A 22,775-nucleotide genomic window follows, 5' to 3' on the forward strand; every position below is an offset into this window, starting at 1 on the left:
TATTTATTTATTTTTTAAAAGATTTTTTTAAAGTAATCTTTACACCCAACGTGGAGTTCAAACTTACCACCCCAAGATCAAGAGTTGTGTGCTCTACTGACACAGCCGGCCAGGTGCCCCAAGTTTATTCTGGAGATAGTTTTGAACTTTTCTGCAAAAAGCAGCAAGAATTATGTAGACTCTGTGAATGTCAGTCATGGGCTGCATCTCAGGTACAACGGAAGCCAGGTTCTGAGAGGTGGAAGTGGAATTTCAGGTCACACACAGTTTCATTCATGCAGCCCTGATGAGGCTTACTATGCATGCAAGACTATTTTCGTATGTATTTTTGGCTGTTTTTTGTCAAAATGATGATGCTGAAAACCGAATTTAAATAGATAAGAATATTTTGGGTAAATCAAGTCCTCTTCATGATTCTCCCATTTCTGCTCATATTTTCACCATTCTTTCCATCCACGATGCATCCTGCCCTGGAAACCTTGAGTTCTCTTCCTCTTCTCCCACCGGCCACCCCCATGCCTAATTAGTCACAAAGTCCTGAAGCAAGCCTCGAATTTTTCTTTAATTCGCTTGTACACGGAACTGGTTCAGTAATTTTCCTTTCCATCCTGGATCTCAACTAGTAGAAATGTTGGCTTCCCTGCTTTCTGTCTGACTGGCCCAAGGCACTCCCATATGCATTGCCAATCGAATTCCTTGAACTTGTTTCGATAAGGTCATTCTTCTGTTTAAAACAAAACACAGCAGAACGTACCGTGCCTCCCTTTCTCTGTCCAACTTATAGAAAAAAAATCTAAAATCTAAATTCTTTCGCCTGGAATTCAAGATCTTCTGAATACACTGTGAACACTCTTATTAGTGTCACATTCTATATCCCTCCAGCATGTGGTATATCGAAAGAATGCAATAGTTCTCACTGCCTACTGTCCCCCTTTTAACTTTGACATGGGCCTTCAATAACTACATTTTGTCTTTTTCATATATCAAAATCTAGCTCAAACATTGTATTTTCTGCAGACCCTGCTTCACTAATTCTGTATGAAGTGAAAACCTATATTTACTCATTTTTTTTTCATCACACGTTATCAAACACTTACTTTGTTCCAAATGTAGAAAGATGAATACGGCACCCCACTTGGTACTCAAGAACTTTGTTCAAAGAAACAGTTGCAACATTGTGTTATCTGTGCCACCATACAAGACTACACAGATAACATTTCACTTTCAATGGAGTTTGCTTAAACTCAGTGGACAAAAATGAGGGTCAAGGAAAGTTCTGTTGTGGAAACGAATCTTGAGTGTCTTGAAAAGAGTGGTTAAGACATTTCGGTCAAAGAGAATAGTACTGTAAAGGCACGGAGACTTGAAACACAGAGGAGTCTTCAAAAGCTAAGAAGACATTTGGTTTGGCTTGAGAGGAGATAAAAGGACCATCTTACAAAGTATTGGTTATCCCGTCGTAAGAACTTTGCTTCACACAGAGTGGGCACTCAGTAAGCATTCACCCAGTGAACAGATGAATGAATCGTTTTGTCCACTACCGGCACATTAAACCTTTGTGTTTAAATATTTCGTGCTCAATAGTTTACTAGTTTACACCTGGGCGCCTCTTGACATTTGCAACACGGATGGACCTCCACGGGGGTATTACACGAAGTGACGTAATAAGTCAGACAAAGGAAGACAAATGGCGTATGATTTCACTAATATGTGGAATCCTAAAACAAAGCAGAAACAGACTCAGAGAAATACATTCAGAGAACAAACTGGTGATTATTGCCAGAGGAGAGAGCGGGTGGGGGCGGGGGGGGGATGGCAAAATGGCTGAAGGGGAGGGGAAGAGACAGACTTCCAGTTGCACCATTAATAAGTCACGGAGAAGAACGGTATAGCGTGGGGAATGTAGTCAGTGGTATTGTCATAGTGTCAGATGGGAACAGATGGAGCCAATTCGTGACACGCGGACTTGCTGAGTCACTATATCGTACACCTGAAACTCGGGTAGCCTCGTGTGTCAACTATACGTTGATAAGAAAAAGCTATATGCAAAAACGTAAAACAAACTTTCCTACTAATGTGAGTGCCAAAAGTTGAGCGTTCTTAAAGTTAACATGTATAAACAAATGTTCACAAATATTTGTGTTTTTCTTTTTTCTTTTTCTAGGGTCAGACATTGTTCAGTGGTTAATAAAGAACTTAACTATAGAAGATCCAGGTAAATAAATCATTTTCCCATTGATAGAATTATTTTCTTTGTGGTTTTAAGAAATATGTTTTTCTTAGGGCTGATATGGCAAGCAAGCAAATCTTAAAGATGACAGTTATATTTAAAGTATGCTTTTTGTATTTATACAAATGTTATGGCAGTCAACACAATGTAACTGAAATTTATTTAGTAGCCTCTAACAATTTTTCCCACATTTAATGTTCCATTTCATAACATTTGATTCAGGAGATTGACAATTATAGACTGGGTAAACTATTTATGTGTTCATAAATAATTACAGATATAACATAGAGCCAGTGATTATAAAGTAATGAGATTTCCCTTCATAAAACACATAAAGGTAAATCTCATTAATTTATAATTTTCCCTGACTCTGTTTTTGCATGAGGTTTGAAAACAAGGTCATTTGTAATTTTTATTCCTTCGATCATGCCTACGTGATTTTTGTTAATGCTCTTATGTGAGTCATGGAGCCATGCACTGTGGTGAGCATTATGTCTGCTCTGCTTCGCCAGGCTAATTTCCAGAGTTTGGGAACAGTTTCTACCTGCCCCCCTTGTACATTGCCGAGAACAAATTCCTACACATGGAAGGCATTTAATGACTTTTTAAAAATGTCACATAAAAGCTTTCACATGAAGCAAACAACTTACATCCCTCAAGTGAAAATAAGATGTACTTTGTTTAGAGAAGATGTGAAGGAAACAAACAAAAAGCTTATGAAAACTGGTATTACAGTGACCGAGAATGACACGGTAGTGAACAGTGACAGTCCACCAACCACAATACACAACAAACCATCGCTTCACTTAGAAAAGAATTCAACACGGGTTTCGTTCTTGCCCCTGGTGGTTACCACCTTAGAATGGTTGAGAACTAACATGGAATGGCAGAGGTTTTATTTTTCGTCATTCCGAGCTAACTTTATAAAGCCACATTATCGGAAAGTGTAGCTGTAATTCGACACATAAATGCCTTTGCCTACCCCCTGCTCATTTGGTATATGAGCACTTAGAATCCCTCTCCTAGCAGGTTAAAAAGGATTAAACCAAGTCAAGGTGAAGCACCTGTTGCCAGCATCATATTGTTACTAAGTGAAAAGAGGAGATGATTCCTGGGGCCGGGAGTCACAGTCTTAACAAGATTTACATTCTAGTCTCAACTCAGGCTCACTTTACAAACGGGAGCACCAGACAAAAGTCCCCAGTGCTTAAAAAAAAAAAAAAAAAAGAAGAAGAAGAAGAAAACAGATTGTCAGAGTCATGGACAACCAGGAAACTACTGTTTTACCAAAAATTCTCTTGCTCAGAGGGTGAAGTGGATTCAAGAGTATTTCTCATGAGTTAAGACCAGAAGTGTTCTTTAATGATTGTCTGGGAAGCAGGGAAAAGATACGTGATAAGTTAGTAAGAAGCATTGTTTGTAATTTGCACCTGAGATACTGTTTTAGCTATAACTTGTATGAAAAACTGATTTTATTTGCTCACTCAGCAGTTTAAGGAAGTTGTAAAGCTTTGTTAGGAGGCATATGGAAAGGTAAAATGGATCATATTCAGGAAAGAATGTACATGTTCTTTATTCATATTTATAACTGGCTGAAAGACTCGTGGTTGGTTAGTTGGTTGGTTTGAATGAACTAGCTCAACCTCTGCAGAGTAAGAAGCTAGATTTTGAGAAAAGTGGGAGGCTTTGATGACTATTCTAAAGATATAACAGATCTGCACACAGAAATGCACGTCTGGCCGCATGATTCTGATGAAATATGGTCAGGAACATAACTGACATCATGAAAGTACCTGATGACTGTGTGTATGAAATTGGTCATAGCATTTTGGAACTGCTCACAAAGAGAGACCAGACAGCGCTTAGAGTAACAGGCTTCATTTCAACCCTATACATTTTCTGAAATTTTTAAAATGAGAAAGAATGAAATAAGCCTCATGCCAGGCTTCTGTGTGGTTGTCAAGTGTTTGCTTGAAGACCTCTAGGGGTCATGGGAAGTTCCAGATGTCAGTCATTTGTTGAAGGAGGATTTTGTGACAAGTTGGAAGAAGACACAATGCCTGGGGATAGGAGCAGGTTCTGATGGCCCATCTGGGGACAGGGGAATGAGGTGGCGTGGTCTTCAGGGTCTTTGCAAGACCAATGAGTCCACATTATTTGCACACTGAGTGTTCAATATTTTGTTAATGAGTACTTAATACCTTTCCGTTTCTATTATAGTAATTCAGTGCACATCTGGCTGAATGTTTTGCTAGAGATTTTGGTACTATTAGACAAATTGTCATGTTCTATCATTCTTTTAAAGTAAAGCTATATCTAGACCTTTAATTAGGATTTAGGATCATTTTTGTTATGTTCACGTACATTCATATCGCTGTAGTACACATGCGGGATTCATCCCAAAGTTTTGCTTTCATCTTCCTCTTGGATCCATTTTCACCATATTTTTTCTAGAAGCTTATTTCTTCATTGATTTCTTCATACCTTTTTTCATTTAACACATATTTTCTGAATTCTTACAATGGGCTAGGCACTGGGAACATGGGAAGAAATTCCCTCCCTGATTGACTTGTCTTTGGCTTCTAGGGTATCACACTCATGTCTTTTGTTCCTTGTCAAGACCCACTTCTGCGCCAGGTCTCTGCTCCTAGCTGATCTATCAATGTTGGAATGTCCAAGTCTCTGTCCTAGGTACTTGTCTTTTCTCCATATACACACTGGTGCTCAGTGGCATATGTGGGGGACTTGCAAATTCGTAGCTTTCGTGCTGAGCTCTCCTGGTGTTCCGTGCTCGTCTATCTGGTGCATATGTGGCCTCTCTCAGGGGCTAGTCTGAGCATCATCCAAGTAAAACCCTGATTTTTCCCCTCTTAAACCTGCTCCTGCTGTCTTCCCAGACCAGTTACAGATGTCCGTCCTCTATCCAAGAATATCCTGTGTCTTTTCATTTGTTCAAGGTGGCTTTGTGGTTTCTTTCAGGAGTGTTTTAAAGTTTCTGCATATAGGTTTTGCATGTTTCCTATTAAGCATGTTCCTAGTTATTTTACTTTGTGTTACTATTATATGTAGGTTCTTTTCTTCACTTATATCTACTAACTGGTTATTTGTACATATGACTATTACTGATTTATGTATGTTAGTTTTCTATGGCACTACTTTACCAAATATTATTTTTGTTAGTATTTTTTTAAGATTTTTATTTATTTATTTATTTGACAGAGAGAGATCACAAGTAGGCAGAGAGGCAGGCAGAGAGAGAGAGAGAGGGAAGCAGGCTCCCTGCCGAGCAGAGAGCCCGATGCGGGACTCGATCCCAGGACCCTGAGATCATGACCTGAGCAGAAGGCAGCAGCTTAACCCACTGAGCCACCCAGGTGCCCTCTTTTTGTTAGTATTTTTAACTAATTTATCGTGAGGCTGGAATACTTCTTCCAGCAGTTTCTCGGGATTGTATGTATTTGTTCAATTCCCGAGCCCCTGTGTATCTGACATTAACTTCTGTTGCCTGTGTGTGTGTTGACAGCTTAACTAGATAAAATGTAGGTGAGACAAACTTTTTTCTTTAAAACGCTGTGGATATTAATTCATTGCTTTCATGCAATCACTATGGCAAAATCTGAAAACTAATTTTTCATATATATGTAAAATGTATATGTATATAATTTTCATATGTATGTATATATCTGTATGCATGTGTGTCTTTTTTCCCCTGTCTAGATTCCCCTGTGATGTCTTCCCTATCTTTGAAATTCAAAACATAAGTACGCAATTGCTAGGGGTTGGTTGGTTGGTTGGTTAGTATTATCTGTATGATCTGGTAGATCATTAACTCTGTTGATTCAGGTTTACTTAAGTTGAATATTTTTCTTATTCTATTACTTTGATTTCATTTCTTCATATCTAACATGCGTATAATAATGATGCCCACTATTAGCGCTTTCCTGAAAATTAAAGAATTAATGTGTATAAAGCAGCTACTGCTAAAAAAAAAGTAATCAAGCATTTATTACTATACTTATTACACAATAATTGCTCAAAAACATTAACAAGGATAGTTGGTTTTGTATTTGTTTTTGTTATTATGTCTAATCTCTCTCCTGTTTATTTATTCTGGCTTATTCGTTTGAAACAGCGTTTACTGAAACAGCATTTACTAGGATGTTTTTTTTTTATTCGTTTATTTGTTTATTTACAGCATAACAGTGTTCATTGTTTTGGCATCACACCCAGTGCTCCATGCAGTACGTGCCCTCCCTGTTACCCACCACCTGGATGTTTTATTCCGTCTTACAACTAATTATCATTCATCACTTTCTTCTTTTTTGTGCTTGTCTTAGCGCTTTCCCTGCCTTCTCCCTCTGGGTAAACTCATCCACTTTGCACATTATAGCATTCATTTTTTTTTTTCCTCCACTGGCCAGTCAGCTCTCTATTGCTGGTCATGGAGAGTAAGTTGTTCGCATTTCGAGTTTTCTTCATTCTTTCCGGTTCTGTATTTCCACCTGCCCTTTGGCACGCCCCTTCTCATCGCAGCCTGTTGTCCCGTGAGTCATCTCTCATGCCTCCTTTCATGACATCAGTGTCATTCACTTTCACTGTTTTAATTGCACGTGGAAGAGACTGTCGTTACGTTGACTGCATGCCATTTATGTCTTAGAAATGTCCGTGGGTTTGTTTTACAAATTGCTTTCCCACCTCTTCTCCTCAAACATAAAGAACCCCTCACGGGACGGATGTCGGCCTGTTGGCAGGGTGGCTGGGCTGTCTTAGATGACTCAGTGCCGTGGTTCCCCCTTCTTCGCCACAGGAGCTGCAGGGCTGGTGGTACCGGTCTGCATTAGCAGGTTAGCTCTCGTTCTTAGGGAGACGGAGCATAGTGAGGAGGAGAGGAGCGGGGAGCGATCCCGCCCCAGGACCTCTTCGTGGTGCCTCACTGTCTCTGACGGTGATGGACCATTTCCGTGCGCCACACTCTCACCCTGCAGTCTTCTTTGTCGGTTTCCAGCTGCTCGCACGCTGGGCGCACGCCAGACCTCCATGTTGTGTGCTCGGCACGTGGTGGAGAGACTCTGCTGTTCGGTGCCTCCAGTGAACAGCCTCCAAAGTCGTGTGCTTCCTTCTCTTCTGTGTCCTGACCTTCCCACCGCAGTCATCTTCCAAAGTCTTCTCAGCCGAGTACTGTAGTGCTTTCCTAGGACGTTCTGCAATCTGGTCCAAAAGATAAATAGCATTAGACTTTGGGGGCGTGCGTTTTGGCATCCTTCCCTAATCTTTTTTAAAGACTTTATTTATTTGACAGAGAGATCACAAGTAGGCAGACAGGCAGGCAGAGAGATCGGGGGAAGCAGGATCCCTCTGAGCAGAGAGCCCGATGAAGGGCTCCATCCCTGGACCCTGAGATCATGACCGGAGCTGAAGGCAGAGGCTTAACCCACTTGAACCACCAGGCACTCCCCCTTCCCTAATTTTTAATGCTGAATGCAGGTTTCTGGTTTTTTTGTGTGTGATTGGTTGCTGTTGATGATTACTTAATTGTTAAAAACTTTGCTTATGTTGTTGTAGTGCAAAGAGTTAATTTTTTAATACCTTTCAACTCTATTACTGAGAACATAGAATATGTATGAAAACACAAAGCACGGAATAAATTGCATTAGTCTCAGAGTTAGAGCCTAGCTGATGGAATAAAGTAGTACTTTGACATCGTAGAGAGGAAAATTGATGTACAGCAACTGTTGGATAGGGGCAGGGGAGCGAGAGGAAGAATTTAGCCCTTGGTGCATCTCTGTCCACATTGGCACCCATTGGGAAGCATGATGTCTACCACCATTGTCTTCGGTTGGTCCACTCCACTGGTTCTGTGTTTTTCTTGTTCCCCTTGACAGGGCCTCTTCCTGTCTGTTTACAATCTTTGCTCCTGCCGAGGTCAGTCTGGGCGCCCACGAAGTGATTCTTCCTCACAGTGGGAACGTGTGCTGTGCTTCCCAAGGACCTATGGTGCTTTTTCCATCTTACTCTTAGTTACATAAGAATATTCTGATGATCTCCCAGCATTCTGAGGCATGAAATTCTTTCAGGAAGCCCAAGCTCTTTCTGCCTGGACATATACCACACAGTCTTCGCAGCATGATCCTTCTGGATTACCAGGTCTCTATGTGGGAAACAAGGATGTAATACCTTTCGCTTGTTTTTTCTCCTTGCTTGAAATGGTATTCTGCCATGTCAATTAGCTTTTGCTGTGTCAACTTGGTGGCTTAAAATAAAGAGCTGTTTTATTTAGCTCATGATTCTGGGAGTTTGCTTTGTTAATTTCTGCCGGGCTTTCTTCTGGATTGTAGCCAGGTGGTTGGGTTGGACGATCTAGGATTTGGGGGGATATTTGGTGCTTGGTGGGTTGTCAGTGTGTCTCATTCTCTCAGCCTTCTTACTAGAATGGATTGGATTCTTACTAGAGTGGTTTTCAGAGTTCCAGGCACAACACAAACTTCTACTCTGCCAAGGAAAGTGCTGTGGCCAAGTTCAGAGCCACTGTAGGGAAGGGCTGTCCAAGAGTATAGGTGCAGAGAGGCATGTGAACAAATTTGGGCGGTGACCGCAGAAATCTTCCACATCTATATTTCTTCCGTCTTTCAGATCTGCCTTTCTGTGGTACGGACTGTTAGCTTTTGGCATTTGCAAAATTTATCCTCCAGGACCTATTTATCTTTTATTGGTTAGTACGCTTTGTGTCTAATATCATGTCATTAATTATGGACGATGCTTTGAGATGGTTTATCAAAAGACAAAGCTTCGGTGAAGGTTGGCACCCTTTACCAAATGCCGGACGGACATGAGTAACTTCTTGACGTCGCCCTGCTCATCTGTGATCCCTGCTGCCTCTCCCGGGAAGAGTTACCCTTGCCAAGCTCTAGAAGTACTGCTGACTGGGGAAGGGAGTTCCTTGAGATCCTCAGTCTGATGAGTGCCAGGATTTGAAATGAGCCTCACTATGACTCCTGGACAGTTGAAGAGCATGAATATCTCTGTGTTCTCTGAGTAGTATCCTGCTCGCCTCACCTTTCTCTTTCTCTGTTCGCCCACGCTCCTTGAGATCCCAGTATTCCTTGAGAGGCTTCCTGGCATTGACGTTGAGTCGTGGGCTTTGCGGACATACTCGAGCTCACATCTTGATTCAGGCACTTACTGGCTGTGGAGATTGGGCAACTCAGTAACTTCTCTCTCTCTCTCTCTCTCTCTCTCCTTTTTTTTTTTTTCCTTCATCAGCAAAATATTTTTAATATAATGTCTTGTGAAGCTTAAATGAGTCAGCATTCAAGTGTGCCCAAATCTTGATTTTATTTTTAAATAGACCAGATTCTTTTAAAAATGTGAGCATTTGCAAGCACGGTTATCTAAACTGAATTCTTTAAAATGCATGCGATTTTAATACGAGCCTTCAAATGCAAACTGTTCTGTGAGGACTTCTCTCCATAACTCAGCTCCCGATCGCTTTTCTTTACCATGAATTATTTACATTTGCTACTACTCAATTTGTTGCTTAATTTTATCATTTATTTCACATGTTGGTCTTACTGCTTTAGTCAAATCTAAACAACGTAATGGCAGAGGACACACATCTTCTCTAGTCATTGACTAAAGCACCAAGATCGGTCAGTTCTCAACACTCCCTTGATTTTTACGAAGGAGACTCCATTGAAGTGATATTAAGATGATTCAGTGTGTGTTCTTCTAAATAGTTGGGGAAGAGTCAAGACAAAGAAATTTGTCTAAACCACACCCATGAAAGAAATGATTTAAAATGCAGATAGAAGAATAAGATTAAGAATAAATATGGATTTATCCAGAATAAAAGCTTAATGCTCAATAGTTGTAAAATTTCTTCCCCTTGAAGTATTATCTACTGTAAAAATATCTGGAAAATTGTGATTCAGACAAAACAACCAGATGTTTTGCTTACATATCATTTAACTGGATGGAATATCTTAATTGTCCCTCAATTAATTAAATCGACTCATTATGTTTACCATTAGAGTCTGTCATCTACCTCCCAACCCTCCACAAGTCCTCTAGAGAAAATGATCAAAATTCTGTTTGTGAATATAATATAATATAATATAATATAATAATATAATAAACTCTGTGAATATAATAAACTCTTACAAATAGCCTTCGTCGCCCATGGTTTTGCTTGGCTTGCCAGAGGAATCAGCCCAAGGAACGTGAGGATGTATCAGAATTGAGAAAGTGTAGAATGCGCCCATTATCCTTGATAATGATATCTGCAAAGTATTTCGTGCTATTCCAAATCATTTTAAATAGATTACCTTATTTCATTGCTCCAACAAATCTTGAAGTAGTCATGCAGACATACGCATTTCACAATTGGAAAGTCAGCTGAGAAAAACACGAATGTCCAAAATCACTCAAAAACCTGTGCAACGAAATAGAACCTTGGTCTCCCAATCTATAGCCCGTGTGTCTTCTCCTTTGGCACAATTATTTCAGGCTGAGATTCTGCTTTTCCTTAAGTGGTTGGCAACTATGAGAGGCGCATGGATCCACCCAGCTGCATGGTCCTTTACATTGTGTCTTTTGGACTGAAGTAATTGATTTTCGTAGATTTGGTGTTGTATTTAGCTACTGCCTCCCGGGCATACCCTTCATTAGAGCTATTGTCTACATATTCCAATGCGTGTCTATTAGAGTCAAAGTCAAAAGGCATCCCTTCTATATCCTCTTCATAGTATTTCAAACAAAAATCTTGCTTGGCTGGCAGGGAGGACAGAAATATTTAAAACACTCTTGCAACTAATTGAGACTCATTTTACTGTCCATTCTGCATTCCATTGTCCATTCGCTGTGAAAGAAATAAAGCAACTCCTTTGTTACTTATTGTTCAGATGCTGGTGAGCCATGCGTTACAGGAAAGCCTTCTGGGTTTCTAAGACATTGTCTAACATTGTGGTGATGACATGCAAGACATCATAGGTCAGAGCCATCACACACACCTCTCACGATGGATCCTTTTGATCTAGCTCGAGATAATGGGTATTACCGAAGCAAACATCTTTTCAAATGTGCACTTTCTGTTATAAATAATGCTTCAAGAAAACATGAATAAATTCCTCCTATCCTTGGACACCTGCTCCCAACCCATGTCTCTGCTACTGCAGCCAAAGCTTCATAGTTATGTACATGAGGAGTATGCCAGGCTGCCCTAATTATTTTCACGTGGGATGAGCAGGAGCTATGGGTTTTTTTATGTATTCATTTCAGTGTGTTATTAGCTGAGCAGTAATTCCTTTTTGCATATATTCCATTAGCAGCCACCTTTAAAAAATTATGGTACCTTGTACATTTAACATCATCAGGAGCATCTCCCGTGGTGACCACTGACCCTTGAGAGCACTCCACCGAGGTGGAAAGTGAGGGCGTCTGCAGGTGTTTGCTCCATGTCTCGCATTCAGAGGAATCAGTGCCAACGACTAAAGCCTACTCACATCCAGCCCGTTGAGACCAACTGTCTCATTTAACTTATCATTGAACCATCCCCCTTTATCCATTTATGTGTCGATGTATGTTTTGCATTTGCATTTTAATACTCTACTTCATAATGGAATATGAGACTGCTCGTATCATGTGGCGATGTAACTCTACAGTTGCTCTACACAATTAAAACTCAAAGCCCAAAATACACTGAGGAGTCTTCATAAAGTCCACAAATACAAGTTTTCCTTACCAGAATAGCAGTCATTATTCCCGGTACGTCTGCTATGGTTTCAGCCACCACCAGGCCATTTCCTGCTAATGGAAGCCTCTTCTGCTTGGGCTTCTGGCTGCCTTCATATTTCCTCTTCCACGACTTGGTTGCAAATAACAATGAAAAAGACCTATAATACATTACCATTGGTTAATTGGTTCCCTTCGGGTACCATGCTGGATGTTCACTTTTCATTTGAAGGAGACGAGAGAGCTCACGTGTACTGAACCCCAACAGTGAGCCAACACCATGGTGAGAACTTGATATGTGTTATTTAGTCTTACAGAAAAAAGGGAAAGAAACTCCATGAAGCAGGTAGCCTATCAGAAAACTAAGTCTCAGGCCGTGAAGCTACCAGGAAGGAACCAGTATTCTAATCCAGATACACTGATTTCAAAATAGTAACACGTTTACATCCAGAGAAGTATCAATTTCACTTTACAGCTGAGGTCCCTAGGGCTTAGAGTAGGGCTGAGACATAGAGCCGCCATTCAGCCCTGATGTATGTTGGACACGATGCCAACATACGCGCTCGTTAGAGATGCGCTAGCTGCTGTCTCTCTCTGCCATGTCCCTCTTTCGGTTTGTACTGGCTCGCACGTGCACCTGTAAATGCCAGCTCCAGAGCTTCATCATCTTTCCCGATTTTACCTGATTGGCAGATTCTTTTTATGTGCCACTTATTAGAGTTGCCAACAATTAAGGAAAGTGCTGAAAACAGCTGGGAATATAATTAGAATTGCTGTCTTTTTGCTTGTGAAAGTTGAACAAATAAAATGATGACAGACGTCAATGTACTTTTTTTTATTAACATATAATTATATATTATATTATATTTATTATATTATATTATTATATTAACATATAATTTATTAACATATGATTTATTACTTTTTTATTAACATATAATGTATTATATCAGTCTTATATCATCAGTCTTACACCATTCACAGCACTCACCATAGCACAGACCCTCCCCAGTGTCCATCACCCAGACACCCCATCCCTACCCACCAACCCCCAGCAACCCTCAGTTTGTTTCCTGAGATTAAGAATTTCTTGTGATTTGTCTCCCTCCCTGGTCCCATCTTGTTTCATTTTTCCCTCCCTTCCTCCCACGACCCCCTGCCCTGCCTCTCAAATTCCTCATATCAGAGAGATCGTATGATAATTTTCTTTCTCTGAGTGACTTATTTTGCTCAGCATAATACCCTCTAGTTCCATCCACATTGTTGCAAATGGCAAAAGTTCAGTTTTTGATGGCTGCATAGTATTCCATTGTACGTATATACCACATCATCTTTATCCATTCATCTATTGTTGGACATCTAGGTTCTTTCCATAGTTTAGCTATTGTGGACATTGCTGCTATAAACATTTGGGTGCACGTGCCCCTTTGGATCACTACTTTTGTATTTTGGGGGTAGATACCCAGTAGTGAAATTGCTGGGTCCTAAGGTAGCTCTTAACTTCACTTAGGCACATTTCATGTCTCAGCAGAGATTGATATTTCTATCCTATGCGGTAGGAAAAAAAAAAAAAAGTAAAAGCCAAATGGAAAAGCTCAATTGCCCATTGGTCTAATTCTTCTAGCAACTGGTTGACATCTCTCTTGTTTTCTTCTTTCTAGATCTTTGCTGTCTATGTTGTTAGCCTTTTTGTTTGCACATTTTCCTTTTATAAGCCAACTTGAATTTTTTTGTTTTGCACCAGAAATATAGCATACACATTTTTTTTAAAAGTAGGAGTTTTTCAGAGTTCATAGTCTCTCATGGTTCATCTCCCCTTCCAGTTTCCCTCAACTCCCTCTCCTCTCCATCTCCCCATGTCCTCCGTGTTCTTTGTTATGCTCCACAAATAAGTGAGACCATACGATACTTGACTCTCTCTGCTTGACTTATTTCGCTCAGCATAACCAGAGGGTTTTGAAGGGGCGGGGGGGGGGGTGGTGGGAGGTTGAGGAACCAGGTGGTGGGTAATAGGGAGGGCACGTACTGCATGGAGCACTGGGTGTGATGCCAAAACAATGAACACTGTTATGCTGTAAATAAACAAACAAAAAAAAAAGTAGGAGTTTTGCCTAGAAGAAAGGAAGGAAGTAAAGAAAGAAAGTATAAAGAAGAAAAGGAAAGTAGAAAGGATTTGGTAAAGGTAGTAAGGCCTGGAGCTTAGGACATCACTGGAAATAGGTCAATTCATCAGGAATTGGCCAGCCACTCAGAAAGGAACAGGGAAATGTGGGTGATTATATCCATTATCCAGAGGGAGCCATGGACAGTTGTGAGCTATTTGAAAAGTCAGGTCCTCTTATCTTTGATTAAGATAACAGTATTTTTTATTTCCCAGCTGAACAATGAGTTAGGGTTTCCCTCTCTGTATTTGAGCAGAGAACAAGGCTATTTGTCCTACTCATACTTTTTCCAATTGTGATGTCTAAGCATGGCAGGAAATGTTCGCAGCAACAGCACCGAACTCGCGAGAGGGAGCCCGCAGAAGCTTTGCGACCAGAACGTGATCCTACCAAGGCATGAACGCGCCTGCCTCTTCACTGTCATTTGATTGCAAAACCATTCTTGAAGATTACTGCTCTCACAGTAAATAAAAAAAACAACAACAACACCTTTTTAAAATAATGGGTCTAAGAAACTCAATGCAACATATAATGTGATTTTTATGAAAATCCCCCTGTAAGCAAGAGAGGCTCTATGTCTAATAAAACTAAAATGCAGTTCTGTTATAATTCCAGTGATTGGTATCTCTGGGACTATCCAGAATCGCTCCCTCCCACTGTGGTTGCGAAGACCTAGGCATCGAGACCCACTGGTGTGCATCGTGTATACCGGGTAGAATTCTGATTAACTCCATTTCATGTAAGGCATGCACATGGGCTGTGGTTTTGTTGTTTCTAGAAATAACTGCTCTTTTAACTTAATCCAGTGTTTTCAGAGGGGACCCATCAGACCTCACCAGCACTTTGATTCTATGGAAGAGCCTCGGAAAGCAGGAGGGACAGATTGTCAGACTCTTGAGGGTGACTTGGCTATTTCAGCAAACCTGACATTTTGATTTTTTTTTCCTCTGCTAGGGACACTTTGATTTTTTTCCTCCGCTGGGGTTCATGCATGAAAACATCTGTAGTCTGGGTCACTGGGGGCCTCTCTGTAAGCAATGATGGACACACGCTTGTTTGTTTTCCTTCTGAGAGTTTTAGCGCTGAAGCCTCAACCTTCACTCAGTGATCTGCCATGTTTCCCTTTGTTATTTCCTCAGGGGCTCCCTGAGACCGGCTTGGTATGTTGTTCCACAGACTTTTCATGTGCGTAGAGGTCAGATGTCACCTGTAGTACCTATAATGAAGCCGCTTTTCTTAAAACCATTTTGAATTATAAAAAAACAAAGAAACATTATAAACCCTGGGAAACATAAGGAGGAGAATAAAAAGCATTCTTAAAAAGCACTCAGATAGCCACAGCTAAATTCCAGTCTTCTTTGAAGGCGTGAGCTCTCACTGACTTTGTTATTGGAGCTAGTCCTGCTCAGTGTCTTCCCCTCCCCATATTGGATCATTTTCCTGGGCCACTCATGAACCAGGATCTCATGTTCCTTCCCCCCACCTATTTGTGGGGCCCACGTCCTTGCCAGAGCCTCCTTTGCCCTTTAGAGATTGCTGTGTTCCAGAACGAGGACTCTTTGATACCTTCACTTTGATCCCGACCAAGGACACCACTCCACCTGGGTGCCAGGAAGCCCGTACCTCTTCGTGGACTTGCACTTCCATCTCCCAGACTGATGTCTCACAAGGTGTTTTTGAGCCTCACAGTTAGTAGAAGGAAAATACATTCACAGAGAGTAACCGTTACCCTTTCTCAGTCCAGATCTGTCTGTACGTCCTTTAGAAACTCTTTTCTTGTTGCCCTCCTGACATCTAGGGACAGTAGCCAACCTCCCCAACACTGAAAATCTTACAGGCACATTTAGGCCCAGGGTCTGGGCTTAATTGATTCCTAGGGTACCGTTTTCCTTCATCCCACTGTTGGCCACAGTTTCTGAATTCTCATGTCTGACTCCAGGGAATCTGAGGACTGACCTCTTCTAAGGATATGTTTGAGGACTGACCTCTTCCAAGGGCATGTTATCATGACACCAGCCCCGCTGATGGAGGCATGACCGTCCCTCCATTATCACATGATGGTCTGACTTCAGGACGTCTTGCAAAGTCTGGGGCACATATTCACTAGAATGTGAGTTTTGTGAGTACAAGGTCTTCATTTTGTCTTAGTCCTGTCTCTGGCATCGATCGTGTTCCTGGCACATATTGGGCATTTAAATATTATGGAATTGAATATTTTTAACAAAGAGAATAATAATATATTAAATAGGCCATCTTTATCTTTTATCTTTCATATTTCAGTGTTCATGGTTCACGCTGTAGTTGGAGGTTTACCTTGAAGTGAAAAACCGTAGGTTCCCATGACCCTCCGTGACAAGGTGTTAGTTATAGAGTAGAAAGTGAAACTTCCCAGGGTTATCAATCCATAGGTTTCAAGTAATCTATTTTTCTCTAAAGTCAAGGAGAGATGTTATCCCACCACAACTCTAAAGTTCTGAAACAGCCTAAGGAGATTGCTTTTATTCCATGGGGAAAAAATGAGTTTTATGAGCAAATAGTAGCTCCTGTTAAAAATAAAGCATGATTTATTGGTTGAAATATTATAGCACACTGAAAAACCTAAGCAAAGGCATAGCAAGGATAATAGAGCTTCATAAAAATCATAAAAAGACAAATTTATCATTTGAACATTTATCTGTAGCCTGGAATGATTTCTATTACGTGAAATAAGTGCTTTAGGTTATGCTTTGATTTTTTTTTCCCCCTGAGAATTTTTCAATAACTGAAAAGTCATTGGAAAGCATCCTGATACCCTGCAGATATCCTATCTTTTCTAACGTGATTCAAGGTTGGACCCCTTGCTTCCAGCTTAGAAAAGTAGCTGTTGTCGACATTTCTTTCCCTATACTGTAGGGAGAGAAAGTAGGTCGGCTTTTCTGGCAGGACACATCTGTGTTGGCCAATAGCAGGAGATAAGATGAAGGTGTTGGAATGTTTATTGCAGCAATGGCTACGGTCGCCAAACTGTGGAAAGAACCAAGATGCCCTTCAACGGATGAATGGATAAGGAAGATGTGGTCCATATACACAATGGAGTATTATGCCTCCATCAGAAAGGACGAATACCCAACTTTTGTAGCAACATGGACGGGACTGGAAGAGATTATGCTGAGCGAAAGAAGTCAAGCAGAGAGAGTCAAGTATCATATGGTCTCACTTATTTGTGGAGCATAACAAATAACATGGAGGACATGGGGAGATGGAGAGGAGAGGGAGTTGAGGGAAACTGGAAGGGGAGATGAACCATGAGAGACTATGGACTCTGAAAAACAACCAGAGGGTTATGAAGGGGCGGCAGGGGGGTGGGGGGGGGAGGTTGAGGAACCAGGTGGTGGGTAATAGGGAGGGCACGTACTGCATGGAGCACTGGGTGTGATGCCAAAACAATGAACACTGTTATGCTGTAAATAAACAAATAAAAAAAAAAAAAAAGATGAAGGTGTTGGGTGGTTGGGTGTGCGAAGCCCTGAATCGCTCTTTTGAGACCTTTCTGCTCAATCTGGTAAGCAACGATCAGTCATCAAGGAAGGAGAATATCTTGTCCCTCTACAAATAGGTAAATTTCTATTACCTTGCCTTTGTATAAATGTGAACCCTAAATTTTATTAATATTTTCCAGTTCCCCAGTGGGCCTCCAAATCTGATAAATAGCCCTAATTTACATATGGGGAATGGTAGCCTGGTAAGCTTTTGGTCACCGATAAATAGAAAGAAATTATCAGGGGCACCTGGGTGGCTCAGTGGGTTAAGCCTCTGCCTTCGGCTTGGGTCATGATCTCAGGGTCCTGGGATCAAGCCCCTCATCCAGCTCTCTGCTCGGCGGGGAGCCTGCTTCCCCCTCTCTCTCTGCCTGCCTCTCTGTCTGCTTGTGATCTTTCTCTCTGTCAAATAAATAAAATCTTTTTTAAAAAAAAGAAAAATTATCAAAAGTGTAAAAGACTTTTTCATCCTGTGCCTTACTTTACCTTTAACCACACCCCCAACAGTTCCATCCTGACCTTTACAAGAGAAATTAGAGCAAAGAGTGGGATATGAGTGTCTGGCAGCTGGGGTCCCCTCCTCCTTGGCATTGCTGGGAAGGAGGAACTCATGCAGCTCCTTCTCCTGCCTCTGCCCATGGTCCACCTGCCTGCAGATTTTGTCCAACGTTCATGCGTATTACCCATTCATTCACTGAAGCAAATCCTGGGGATATAGCTTACAATGGCTGCCATTAACAGCTGTGTCCACAATAGCCAAACTATGGAAAGAGCCTAGATGTCCAAACACAGATGAATGGATAAAGAAGATATATATATATAAGATATATAAGATTCCATTATATATATATATAATGGAATACTATGCAGCCATCAAAAGAAATGAAATCTTGCCGTTTCCAACAATGTGCATGGAACTACAGGGTATTATGCTAAGCCAAATAAGTCAGAGAAAGAAAATTATCATACGATCTCTCTGATATGAGGAATTTGAGAGGTAGTACTGGGGGGTGTGGTGGGTAGGGAAGGAAAAAATGAAACAAGATGGGACCAGGGAAGGAGAAAAACCATAAGAGACTCTTGATCTCAGGAAACAAACTGAGGGTTGCTGCAGCGGGTGAAGGGTATAGGAATAGGGTGTCCGGGTGGTGGACATTGGGAAGGGTATGTGCTATGGTGAGTGCTGTGAATTGTGTAAGACTGATGATTCATAAACCTGTAGTCCTGAGGCAAATAATACATTATATGTTAATTAAAAATTAATTAATTAATAGTTAAATAAAGCTATGTGGTTGGGAATACCTCTGTAACTAGAAATGGAGACATTTGAGAAAACAATCCATTTTAGGCATTTCATCTCACAGGAAAAGGTACAACCAAATTGATACAAACTGATAGGGATGCAGACCGTTGAAACACAAAGAATGGGGTGAAGTGTAGTGATGTCTTAGATTATACCATACACACAATGCAAAAATCTCCCATCATCTTACACAAGACCTCTGTGGAATCCTATATTCTGTGAGTAATGAGGACAGTGGAAGCCCGGGCTTCTCCCTGGGATGTGATGCTATAATAAAACAGTAACCAGAGGCAGAAGGCTTGCAGATAGGAGTGTTTAATAGGATGCATTTAACCATTACCTACACACGAAATGTGCTTGCCCCTGCCTTGGAGGTGCCGCGATGATCAGTACACCCATACTGCCCCTCTCACAGGCAAGACAGACATCTGAAGGATCATTATACCAACAGCAAAACAGTCCACCACTTCAACTCACAGTTGCTCCAATTTTCTCTAAGCTTGTCCTTCTGCTACTCCACAGACAGGGTCTAATCCCCGGTCAATCTCACTATGTTCCTGTCTCTACCTGACACTGTGCACATGTTCTGGAAAAGTTACTCAATGCTGTAGATTACTGCCACAGTTTCCAGCTCCACTCGGGCCTTCAGGTCTGCTGGCAGTCGTGTTTTCCTACTCATAGCACCTACTTGGTGGGAGTGAGTAATTCTCTGTCATCCTTAGCAGCATCCTCAGACCATAACTTCTTAGAGAAAATATAAATCAAAGAGGAAATCTGCCAGCTTTCTGACTCTTTGTGCCTCACAAAAAACATGCCGGTGTCTACACTACAATTCTTGCCTTCTTTCCCATCTGGGTTTAGGCTTCTTGTGCTTATTATCCCGACCTCTCATGCCACCTCAGGGTTCCTGTTCCATCCTTCCTAGTTCTCTCGTCTATCCTGACCATCCCCTTCTTCCATAAAACACTCCTGTATTGATAAGTGTCCACCCTAGGCACTCTCCTCTCTTAGTTTTACAAACTGTGCTGTGCTTTCGGTCTCTAATCCCTCTCTCTTTAATTCCTTTCAGTTCGCTGGAATCTTGCTTGTGTCCTCCACTTGTAATCTGAAACTTTATTCAGTGTAGCCAGCGATACTCTTCTTGTTGCTAAATTCAGGATCATTTCTCAACCCTTAATCTGACCTCCTGTAGCAATTTTCACTAGTTCTTATCTTCCATTACTTCACCCGCTGGTTTGCACTAAAACTTTCTCACCTTCCAACTTCATATTCTTGATAGATTTCTCTACTTCCCCCTTTATGGTCAGGGTTTTTGAGACCCAATCATAGTTTTTCTCATTTATTGGCTCCCTTCAGGCCATGTGCTTCTTTATTTTATTCACTTCTGTTGTGAATGTGCATCTACAATTCCTTCTGTGTTCTGCTCTACAGATCCAACTATCTTGTAGAGATTTTTCACTTGGATATTTAACAGGCATTTTATTTACTCAACAAATGAAAAATTGACCTCTTCATTTTATCCCCAAATCTGTATAGACTCCCCCTCCTCAATATCCCTCCACTGCTCTCTGCCCTCTTACCCTGATGCCATGATGGTGCACATGAATGTCCTGGCAGATGCTCTCCAGGTCACTGACAGTGCCAAAAAGAGAGGTAAATGCCAGGTTCTTACTAGACTGTGCTCCAAAGTCATCGTGCAGTTTCTAACTGTGATGATGAAGCGTGGTTAGCTACCTTGGTGAATTTGAAATCCACTCTGACCGTAGAGCTGCGAAGGTTGTTGTGAACCTCACCGACAGATTAAGCAAGTGTGGAGTGATCAACCCCAGACTTAAGGTGCAACTCAAAGATCTAGAAAAATGGCAGAGCAGTCTGGTCCAGTCTTGCTAGTTTGGGTTCATTGGACTAACAACCTTGCCTGGCATCATGGAACATTAAGAAGCAAAGACAAAAGCACACTGGAGGGAGACTCCTAGGATTCTTTTCCTAGGGATACAATACATTTGTGCAAGTAAAATGCCTCAATGAGGAAAAAAAAAAAAAAGATCTCTGTACCTTATTCCAACCACAGTCTCATGTCCCTGGGAACAACCACAATCATCTAACTCATAGACTTCTTCTTCCTTCCACACCCATATATTCATTTCACTGTGTCTAAATTAACCTTTCTACAACTTCATCTGAGCATGTCTCTTTGGAGATTTCATAACTCTAATTGATCCCCCATTGCCCATAGGATAAAGTCCAACTATTTAGCTTGAATGTGAAACCTGTTTCCATGTACCTGTGTTTGCCATTGAGTCTGCTCAGCTCAGAACTTCCTGCCCCACAGTGTGCCTCGCAGCCACCAGATTGCTGGCAGTTTGTTAAATGACACTATTCTCTTGATCACAAGCATTTCCATGTGCTATTTTCTTTGCTTGCTGCCTCCTCTTTGCTTCATAGCTCCTGTCTTTTATTTAGGATTTAAGTTAAAGATCAACTCTTTCAGAAGACTTTCCTGGCCTCCCAAGATTGGATTGGATGTCTTTGTAATGTGTTTCCAGAATACTACATGTATACCTCATTGAAATTCTTATTACATGGTGTGGTTGAGTGTCCATCGATTTGCCTATTTTGCCTATTAAATGGACTCTTAAGGAAAAGTCTTCTTAAGAAAATGGCTGGTACCTTTCTTTGGTACTGTTCCCCAAGTGCTGAGTAAACTAGTGAATGAGCTACACATTTGGAAATCAAAGCTTTGAAGTTAGATGAGCTTGCCAAAGATGAAAGCATAGAGAAAGAGTAAAGGCAAGTGGGAGCCATAGCAATGACAGATTTCAGGAGATGTCTTCGCCGTAGAGTTCAGGAGGACAATGGCAGAGAGGAGTTCGGGAGCTAGTGGGACAGACAGCGAAGTAGATGGAGTGTGGAGGGCATGAAACAGAGGGTTTCAGGAAGAGAGCTTCATGAGTGGCTTGTTAAAGAGAGAAGACTGAGAGTGAGGGGAAACTAGCACTTTTGTAGTAGGAAGTCATTGGCAACCTTTCTGAGAGAGCAGAATTGGTAAAGCTTTAGGTTCAGAAGACAGAGCGCAGGATGCTAACGACTTTACTCCATATTGTCATCACAAGGAACACTTTAAATTTAAAGTTAGCTGGAGCATGCCAGTGGGTAGCACAGCTCTTGTCAGATTCCTGGTCCGTGTCTGCTGTATTTGCGCACCTCAATTGTTTGAACAGCAGTTTTTATTCAAAGTAAGTGAAAATAAACGTGAGCAAAAAAAAAAAAAATATATATTGCACTCTTTAAATTAGAATTTGATTTCTGTGTAGAAGAGATGGCCTTCCTCTGACTGTTTACCAAGGTGCATCTCTATTGGCTTTTTTAAAATTACATTTTCAATTTTAATTCCAGTATAGTTAAACATACAGTGTTATATTGGTTTCAGGAGTACAATATGGTGATTCAACAATTCGATACATTACTTGGTGCTCATCATGATGAGTGTACTCTTTTTTTAAAATTTATTAGGATATAATGTATTATTTATTTCAAGGGTGTGGGTCTGTGATTCATCAGTCTTACACAATTCACAGCACTCACCATAGCACATACCCTCCCCATGTCCATCACCCAGACACCCTATCCCTCCCACCCCCCAGCAACCCTCAGTTTGTTTCATGAGATTAAGAGTCTCCTGTGATTTCTCTTCCTCTCTGGTTTCGTCTTGTTTATTTTTCCCTCCCTCCCCCTATGATTCTCAAATTCCTCATATCAGTGAGATTATATGATAATTGTCTTTCTCTGATTGACTCATTTCGTTTGGCATAATACCCTCTATTTCCATCCACATC

At 41.1% G+C, this 22,775-nt stretch overlaps 1 protein-coding gene and 1 pseudogene across 3 annotated transcripts in view; both read left to right on the forward strand.

Annotated features, from left to right (window-relative positions):
• Window positions 1-22,775, forward strand: part of RGS7 (regulator of G protein signaling 7) — a 509,940-nt gene that overhangs the window by 337,028 nt on the left and 150,137 nt on the right. For all 3 annotated transcript variants that reach the window (XM_045983123.1, XM_045983124.1, XM_045983125.1), the window contains one exon: window positions 2,165-2,215. In XM_045983123.1, coding sequence (XP_045839079.1) covers window positions 2,165-2,215 — 51 coding nt within the window. The remainder of the gene's footprint in view (window positions 1-2,164; window positions 2,216-22,775) is intronic.
• Window positions 20,532-20,929, forward strand: LOC123928205 (annotated as a pseudogene).

This window comes from Meles meles, chromosome 17, assembly GCF_922984935.1.
Source record: "Meles meles chromosome 17, mMelMel3.1 paternal haplotype, whole genome shotgun sequence".
Classification (NCBI taxonomy): Eukaryota; Metazoa; Chordata; class Mammalia; order Carnivora; family Mustelidae; genus Meles; species Meles meles.